General features: G+C 34.4%; 2 protein-coding genes across 2 annotated transcripts; both read left to right on the top strand.

Moving 5' to 3' along the window:
- The first annotated feature begins 2,678 nt into the window (after window positions 1–2,678).
- LOC126713283 (abscisic stress-ripening protein 2-like) lies at window positions 2,679–3,594 on the top strand. The gene is made up of 2 exons (XM_050412993.1): window positions 2,679–3,026; window positions 3,136–3,594. The coding sequence occupies exons 1-2, from the start codon at window positions 2,772–2,774 to the stop codon at window positions 3,319–3,321; spliced, it is 441 nt and encodes a 146-aa protein (XP_050268950.1). The 5' UTR covers window positions 2,679–2,771; the 3' UTR covers window positions 3,322–3,594.
- Window positions 3,595–7,321: 3,727 nt separating this feature from the next.
- On the top strand, window positions 7,322–8,771 carry LOC126713285 (abscisic stress-ripening protein 2-like). Its single transcript, XM_050413005.1, has 2 exons — window positions 7,322–7,729; window positions 8,298–8,771. Exons 1-2 carry the CDS (start codon window positions 7,580–7,582, stop codon window positions 8,478–8,480), a joined length of 333 nt encoding a protein of 110 aa, XP_050268962.1. The 5' UTR covers window positions 7,322–7,579; the 3' UTR covers window positions 8,481–8,771.
- The last annotated feature ends 751 nt before the right edge of the window (window positions 8,772–9,522 follow it).

Genomic DNA, 9,522 nt, shown 5'->3' with positions numbered 1-9,522 from the left:
AAAATAAATATATTCAAGAACTACTCTCCACGGACATTGCCGAGGAAGAATTTCCATGTGTCACCTTTGTCTTTTTATTGCTTTTCCTTGTTTTCTTACCATCCTTAGCCCATTAAGGGCGTCGTCTACTTCATTAAAGCCTAACTTTTCAGCCCACTCTCTACAAATTTATTGTACTGGGCTCTTTGGACCTTAGTCCATTCATCTTTTGAACTTAAGAGCTAAAGCCCGCCCCTACACTAACCATTAATTATTTTAAAAGAAATGTGGAAATTTAAAGAGCTCCACTTTTATAGAAAACTCTAGAAATTTTAGAAGATCTCAATCTGTGTTAAATTGGCGAAAAACTTTTTTTTTTCTAGATATTCGGTCCTGCTAAAAATGCTGGTTAAACGAAAATATTTTTAATTGACGAATGAACACTCCTAAATTTGCCAAAAATGTTTTATGCTGAAAAATCTGAGCCCATTTTCTGCCTCTCCTTGTCTCCCACCCCTTTCCGGCTTTCCCTTGCTCTCTTCACAATTTATAAGGGACGTCTAAATTTTTTGAGAAATGACTAGATCTGTTTATAAGTGCCTAAACTATGTTCAAGGTTAAATTAATACTTTTGAGGAGATAAGTCCAGTCCACTCATCTCTTACATTTTTTATAAAAAAATATTCTAAGGACATTGAACAATTCAAAATTTATATAAAGGTAGTTTTTCTGGTAGAGTGAAGTTGAAGATTTGGATGGTATTATTAGGCCGATAAAATAATCCCATATAAAATGGAATTTAGAAGAAAGTGTGGGCAAATAAAATCACTTCACGTATAGATACATAGTTGCACACATGACATATGTAGAGACTAGAGAGATAAGTTATAATAGGACGGCACTTCATCAATGTTGACAAGGTCACTTCTATTGCATATACGCTTCCTTTTGACATAAGCACGAAAACTCTTAAAAGACGAAACTCTTTTTTTCCTATAAGCAAAGAAATGTGATCACATAATCTTTACAGAAACCCAAATGGATCTTAAACTTAAAATATTTAAATGACCACAAGGAGAGGTACTTGATTGATGGGAACTTGCTAATTAGCTACTAGGCAATACATGTGTACATGTTTCAGCTGCATCGATGGATGCCAACTTTATCACAAAAATAAAGCAATAATCACATCACATGTAATACTAATAAATAAAATCAAAGAAAAGAAGGTTCACTTTAGGAAGAATCTCACCACCAAGGTGATATCTGGTAAGGTATAAACTAACTAGAAGTCTAGAACAACCATTCTTAGTGCCAAAAACAATAATTGGGTTAAATAACATTGATTAGTGCCAAGTGTTTTGTTACTCAGTCTCAGCGTCAATCTTGGAAAGGGTCTCTTCCCTTATAAAACGAGCTCCCCCGTTTGATCCAGAAATGGGTAGGAAGATCGACCATGCGGCATGGGGTATTATCCCAAATGCACGTCAGGAATAGGAAATAATAACAATTGCACATGCACTCTCAAACATTTTCTCTTATTTTAGTTTCACATGGAAAGAATCCACAAATCTAAGACACCGTCTAGATCTCTTTTTCAATGGGTCTTTATTGTTAAGATTATCGGGTTAAAAAAATATTATATATTAAGATCATCTGGAGTTCTTGTGCAGTAATTAAGTTAATAGATTTGAATAAATAGTTTTTTTTTAAGCGTATTTTAAAGCAATACAGGTGGCAAAGTGAAGGCAAAAATTTGCCTTCACTTCGCCACCTGTATATTGCTTTAATGATATCAACGCCCCTCTTTTTCTCCTCTTTTTCAAAAAAGAGGGGCGTTGATATAATTAAAACGTTTTTTTTTTAATAAATAAAATAAAATTGGAAGAAGAAACCGTGAATTAGAAAAAGTAAAATAAAAATTGTGCAAGTTCAAAATTCAAATAAGATAGAGAATAAAAAAGTGAGAAAAAAAGAGTTGATATGAATTATTAAGTTTTTGTGTTTATCTAAATAATTGAAAAGATATTAGAGAAAAAAAAAAAAAAAAAAAAAAAAGTAGTAGATAACAACAATTAGTTATTGTTTTTATCTTTTAAAAAAGTAGTAGATAAAAATATTTTATTTGTTGTTTCTATCTAAAAATTGATTCAAAGAAGAGATAAAGTAGAGAAAAAATTGATATAAAAAAATTAAAATTTTTTTTATTTATCTAAAAAATAAATATAAGGCAGTAAAAAAAATGATATGAACAATTTTTTTTGAGAGGATAATATGAACAAATTAGTTGTTGTATCTATCTAAAATTTAATTACTTCTAGGTCCAACCTTTTATTTTATTATCCATTATATAGTATATATAATATGATTTTATTTTTTTAATGAAATATATGATTTTTGCTCGTAAAACAAATCAACCACGTGGTCATTATGCAATAATTGTCCTATATTATTTAAGAGAGTATTGTTTGTAGTATAACTTGCTCTACCATTCTTTAAGAGTTAATTACCATAACTTTAAAGGAAAATTTGTGATATGATTTTGGATTAAAACTTTTATCTCTCCATGTCTTGTAGTGTATTTATTTCTAAAAATTTTAAATTATAAAAAAATAAAAATAAATAAAAATTTATGTCCAGCAAGTGAGTATGTGGCACTTGGCCACTATCCCCTATAAATACCAGGAGCTCTCTACCTAAACTTCATTATAAAAACCATCAACTACCTCTCTTTCTTATTCTCTCCTTAATTTAACGCTAGCTTTGTTAACTCAACTTCAAACTCCAATTCCATGGCTGAAGAGAAGCATCACCACCACCACCTTTTCCATCACAACAAGGACGAGGATAAGCCTGTTGAAACTGTCTACACTGAGACTACTACTGGTTATGCTGAGACTGGGAACAGTGAGTCGACCACAGAAGGATATGGTGCCACCACCATCTCCACCGAGTCTGAGGTTGACTACAGGAAGGAAGAGAAGCACCACAAGAATCTCGAGCACCTTGGTGAGATGGGTGCTGTCACAGCTGGTGCTTATGCCTTGGTAATACCCTACCTTTGTTGTGTAAATATATATATTAGTTTATATATGGTGATCTTTAATAATAAGGCTAAAGTTTTTTCTTCTTTTTCCTGATAATGATATATTTCAGCACGAGAAGCATAAGTCAAAGAAAGATCCAGAGCATGCCCACAAGCACAAGATAGAAGAGGAGATTGCAGCAGCGGCTGCAGTTGGAGCTGGTGGATATGCCTTCCATGAGCATCATGAGAAGAAAGAGGCAAAGGAACAAGACGAAGAGGCTCATGGAAAGAAGCACCACCACCTTTTGGGTTGAAAACAACACGATCGATCCATCCATCCATCCATCCATCCAAGACACACCATCTAGATTCTAGATCTCTCTTTCAATGTGTCTTTTTTTTTTTTTCCCAGTATTTACTTTGAGCTGTGTTGTGTTTATACCAGTAAGCAACTACCCTAAATAATACTTTGTGGTGGGCGAGAGAGTGAGTTTGTGAATGCTTACTTGGTTGGTATACGTGTCCTTGTTCATTGTTTGTCATCCGGTTTCTTTGTGTGTAATGTTAAGAATAATATTTTCCTATCATATCAGTTAATCTTCTTGATGTTATCTAAGTAATTTATTATTTCTTTTCATTTTATTAAATTTTTAACCCAAGTGAACTTTAAAAAAATTTAAAAAATAGAGTAATACAAGAAATTTTTTATAGGAGTACAAATTTCATCACATCGTCGATTACAAAAAGTAATTTTGACTTTCACATGTAAGCTAATTTTTTTTTAAATAATTAAAACTAAATTATTAAATAAATAGTAATAATAAATTATAAAATAAGTAAACAATTTTAATGAAAATTTAATTTTAAGCTTTAATTTTCTAGAGTTTAAACTTTGCTTGGCTACCTCCATTTTTGCAAAGAAAAATGATGAATATTATAACAAGTAACCAGTACAAAAACGACGAGAGAAATTAAGGGATACTTACGCCTTTAGCTTATGAGCTATCAGCGTCGACTCCGGACCTCCGCAGTAAAGGTGTAGTGTCGAGTGTAATGAGGTCCCGACACTTTCGCTCCTCCAATGGGTTCTCTGTTACCCGACGGATAAAGGTTTCTTGCTCGTCTGTAATATGTGGACGGACACTAGCTGAAAACAAGAAAAATAGATGACGTTAGAGGTTTGAAACAAATAAACGAAGGAAAGGGACAGATGAGATTAACCTGAATCCTTGTCAAAAGCCCAAGTGTTGTCAAAACCATGAGGTATCGTCTCCCACTCTTCTTGATGACATACCCAATTCGTCCCTTTGACAAAAAAACACTTGCCCTTTCAATTCCTATTGGAGTCATGCATGTCAGATACCAGCTTCAGCCCCTCCTTCCTTCCCGCGAAGTGGTATATCCCCTAGGACGAGACTATATGTTAAGGTCAAGAGCACCAAAAGAACTTGTCAATGGTTAGCTGACGGTTCCCGCCACTTAGATAACCCCACAAAATCTCAACCCCAATAAATATCCTCCAAGCGTTAGGGGCAATTTGGCTGACAGACAAACCTAAAAAATTGGCCAACTGACGGTGAAGTGCCGTCAACAGCAGCCTCAATCCTGTCGCGAACATGGCATTGTACATGCCAACATCCGTGGTCTTCCTTAAATAGCATTTCTCAAACTTCCCAAGGAGACAGATTGGGATGTCATCCAGAATTTGGTAATGGTCACATTATGTATTGAATACCTTGTCCGACATCGTCGGCAAAAAGTTATTGACAGTCCATATCTTAGGGAGGATGAAATGATGGTCATCTTCGGGGCTTCCTAAGGTACTCTCTAAAGCCTCCTCGTCACCGTCATTATTATCCCTATCACACACTCTCTCTCTCTCTTCTTCCCCCTCATCATCCTCGTCACTCACCACTCCCCTATCTTCTCCTCTATAACTCTCCATTTCCTCGTCAAGAGATTGGGTTGATGTTTCCCTCTTTGACGACTAGGAGAAGCCCTCCTCAGGCTCTTGACCTGAACGAGAGACCTCGTCGTAGCCCGCTCCCTCACGGACTGACGACTATTCACTCGTCACATCTCTAGACATCTGACTACCTACAAGCGATAGATTCATTCTAAGAACCTAAGTTGACGGCCTCACTAAAGAAGTGATTAACTAGAAAAATGACTCATAAATGTCCAAGCATTTAATAAAGGCTGCTCGAGGTATCACCCATAAATGACCTCACTTTTCTCTTGAACAAATAATAATTAATAATAAAAACCACAAAACCAACTCCATAGCCCATCAGCTGAAGTTGACGAGACTATGGAGTAGGGGGCAACTGATAAGGGTAATTTCGTAATCCACTCATAGTAAGGCAAAAGGTGACAGTCCCAATAAACCCATCAGCTTTACTCATGAAAGATGACAATGGCACAAAGGTCTATAGTTCCACCTCGAAGCTGACGACGACACCTAGGACGACGAAATAGGAAGTTGACGGTTTGAAACTGAAAGGGATACATAAAATTTTGACAAGTTTGACATGGGCTGCCTTGGTCTCCACGCATGCATGTATAAGGAAACATCTTATACCCCATGCTTAACCATAAACAAGAAGACTCCTACAAGGAAAGGATTCTGCAAGATACACGAATTAAAGAGGATCTCTCCTATAAGGAAATATCTTCTTAACCAAGGCAAGGATGTCAACCCTACGCTACTATACTACTATAAAAACCCCAAGTCCCTCACAGATCAATGTACGCATAATTCACCCCAACTTTGGCACTCTAGAGTTGTGAGAAGTTTTTCAACTTAACCTTGGGAGGGTCTTTGGTCGGCACCATACTGGTGCTCTCTGTTAGGTCTTCTCTTTTTGTTGTGCAGGTATTGTTATGAGCGCATAAGGGCCGTGTGACTCACTGGTGATTTTTCGGCATCATCAAAGTTTAACACCGGCCGGTGGAAGAGAAGTATTTGCATTTGCATACTGGCATGATAAAGAGTTAATCTTAATACTAGGATACTCAAAACAAATTTGTTAAACTAATGATGCGGTTAGGAAATTATGATACAATAAGAAACAATTAATGAGGGAAATGGGAAAGATGTTAAGTTATTGCTTGGTCAGGAAACTAAGAAACAAACTCAAGTTCAATGGTTACGGCAGTGCAGTGGCTAATGACTCAACTTCAACAATCGATGTCAGCAGTCTAGTGGTAGGAGACGTCTTACCGATGATCGATGTTGGCAATTCGATGGCCAGAGACGCCTCATTGGCGACAATGACCAAAAACGTGATCCTTCAACTAGTGTCGGAGGTCTGTAATTGAAGATATCATTTTGTCAATCGGTGTTGCCAGCCCATTTACCTAAGATATTGCTTTGACAATGATTGTCAGTAGTCCGGTCGCCAAAGCTATTGCTCTTACTGCCAGTTTTAGTGGTCTGGTCACCAGACCTTCGGCACCAACAACTTTGGTGTTGAGCCATTGCTTTGGTGATTTACTTAAAAAAAATTACTTGTCATACTTAACGCTTGAAAATATTTTACTGACAATGTTTTATACATAAAAATTTTTACATGTAAAATATTTTACATTTAAAAATATTTTACTTCAAAACAAACAGAATGTAAATATACAAATTTCAATTGAATACCCTTTACAAAAGCCTAGATTATGCTATTTAATTTTAAGTGCAAAGTCATGTGGCTTAAGCTAAACTACCTTACAACTATATTCTTTAACTAACTATTCTTAGCCAAATTGAAATTTTATATAAATAAATATAACAAAAAAAAATGAAATTTTTTTTAACTAACTCAAACGTATGATTTGCTTGTAAGATCTTTAAAGTTGTCGGGACAAAAAATGTAAACAAGAACTACAATGCCAGAAATCAATGAGAAAGGTTATTAATTGCTCTGTGACGTGGATTAAGGGTTTGGGATAAGGTGATTAATATTTTTATATATATTGGTTATCATGGTCAAATGACTAAGCCCTCCCCCAGGTCATGAATTTTGTCATCAAAGGTCAAGACTTAAGGAGTAAGTTATATCTATAATCTATAATATATTGGCCTGAATTTTTGTCATCATAGGTCATGATTTAGAGATTAAATATATATATATATATATATATATATATATATATAGATATATACATACACATTAGCCTTATTATACGCGTTTTGTGCGTATGATGAAGCTTTTTCCTTACTATTTTTTTCTTTTTTTAAGACATAAATTAGTAGAAAAGTATCATATTTTGTAGATATTTTAAAAAGAGTTGTAAATATATTTTTATGAGGTTGTTCTAAAGTTTTTTTCCGATTAACCGTAAGGTTTAGGGGTATTATAGATTATAGATATAACTTACTTCTTAAGTCTTGACCTTTGATGACAAAATTCATGGCCTGGGGGAGGGCTTATTCATTTGACCATGATCACCACTATATATAATCACCCTAACCCAAACCCTTAATCCACATCACAGGGCAATTAATAACCTTTCTCTTTGATTTCTGGCAATTGTAGTTCTTGTGCTTTCTCAAGTCACATATAATACTCTACCACCACGATGGCTGACCACCACCAGCACCACGACCATCATCACAACCACAATAAAGATGAGGAAAAACCTGTTGATTATAAGAAGGAAGAGAAGCACGACAAGCATCGCGAGCACCTAGGTGAGCTTGGTGCTGTTGCTGCTGGAGCTTATGCCTTGGTAATCTTCCTCGTCTAGTAGCCATCTTTCCTTTTAATTCCTACATTTTTTTTTTTATAATTGCCTGTTTACGTTTTAAAATTTGCTATTTTCATTGTATTGAAGTTTTTCTATTATTGTTACAGATACTGTTTTTGATCTCGAGTAGCATGAACCAATATCTTTAATTAATCGAAAACGCTATAGAAAAGAATGTTTTTTTGGGGATGAATGAGAGATATCATTGAAAACAAAGCACTATACAATAGCATATATGATCCTACACATAATACATATACACTGGAGAAAACAAAAAAAAAACTTGCTGCGAAGACAAACAAATAAACTTTTTACAAATTAAAAGCAGCAAAGCTACTATATACGTAGCACTTCATTAGTTATTTAGTCATGTGTTGTGTTAGCTCTATCAGGAGTTTCTGTGCGCATGCATGCATATTCGGGATTTCTTGATGGAAATAAAATCTATCTATGTTGAATTCAATTGACCTTAAAATTTATTTGTGTATAGTTGTTTTAGCCCTTTTCAAATTCGTACTAGAACTTTAATTTGTTTCAATTATTGTTTCAGCATGAAAAGCATAAGGCAAAGAAAGATCCAGAGCATGCCCACAAGCACAAGATAGAAGAGGAGATTGCAGCAGCAGTCGCAGTAGGAGCCGGTGGGTATGCGTTCCATGAGCATCATAAGAAGAAAGAAGCAAAGAAAGAAGAAGAGAAGGCTCATGGAAAGAAGCACCACCATCTCTTTTAAGAGTCTATAAAATATTTATATGTGTTTTGTTTTATTCAGAATATTTGAAACATGTTAATCATATCGTCAGTAAGCGACTACCCCAAATAATATTATTAGGAATGAGTAATGAGATTATGAATCTCTTCTAGATGGGGTATATTCTCTTCAAAATAGGTTTTATCTAGTACTCTTGCTATGTCAAATGTTACGGTGTCAATGTTCAGAATATAATACTGCATGTAATCTGAGAACTTTTCCTTATTTATTTATTTTTTTTATAAATAAAGGATCTTTTTATATTTGAGTTTCTTTTCTTTGTAATCTTCTATGAAGTTTCTGAAGTCCTCCCTTTTCGCATAAATTTTGCATGATGAGTTCTAACACCGCACCTAACCTTTGAGTAAAGGACATAACAAGGTTCCAGCGGCTTGCTTTCAAACAAACAAACAAAAAAAAAAAAAAAGCCTCCTATGGGTGAATCTATTGCATATATAACAAGGATCAACATTAAGTCCATATATCTTTGCACTAATAACGGATGAGTTCATTACATTAATCTAAAAGTAAGTCCCTTAATGTATGCCTTTTGTAGATGATATAGTTGTGGTGAATGGAATTAGAAGTGGAATTAATGCCAAATTAGGAATTTGGCAAGACAATGTAGAATCTAAAAAATTTCGATTAAGTATGATTAAAATAGAATACATAGAATATAAGTTTAGTAAAAGTAGAAACAAAAATGAAAGGTAGAAACAAAAATGAAAGGGCTGTAATACTTAATGGTCAAGAGATACTAAAGAATGATAGTTTTCTATTTCTTAGATCAATATTTCATAAAGGTGAAGAAATTGAAAAGTGTGTGAATTGTAACGTATGAGCAAGGTGGATGAAGTGGAGAAGCGCATCCACTAGAGGAAGAGTGAAATGATCAAAGTCGAGGGGAAAAAAAAGGTAGAGGAAACCAAAAATCACTTTGGTAGAAATAAGAAAAGATATGTCAATTGAGAAAAGTAATAAATAATATAATTTTAGATATAATAGAATGGAGGAAAAAAAAAAT

Source organism: Quercus robur, chromosome 2 (assembly GCF_932294415.1).
Source record: "Quercus robur chromosome 2, dhQueRobu3.1, whole genome shotgun sequence".
NCBI classification, from domain to species: Eukaryota; Viridiplantae; Streptophyta; class Magnoliopsida; order Fagales; family Fagaceae; genus Quercus; species Quercus robur.
This window is presented reverse-complemented; position numbering and strand designations above follow the sequence as displayed.

Excerpts from the sequence above, each read along its gene's own strand:
- LOC126713283 (XM_050412993.1), top strand. The coding sequence starts at position 2,772 with ATGGCTGAAGAGAAGCATCACCACCACCACCTTTTCCATCACAACAAG. Across the intron at positions 3,027-3,135 it reads CAGCTGGTGCTTATGCCTTG|CACGAGAAGCATAAGTCAAA; the intron begins GTAATACCCTAC and ends GATATATTTCAG.
- LOC126713285 (XM_050413005.1), top strand. The coding sequence starts at position 7,580 with ATGGCTGACCACCACCAGCACCACGACCATCATCACAACCACAATAAA. Across the intron at positions 7,730-8,297 it reads CTGCTGGAGCTTATGCCTTG|CATGAAAAGCATAAGGCAAA; the intron begins GTAATCTTCCTC and ends TTATTGTTTCAG.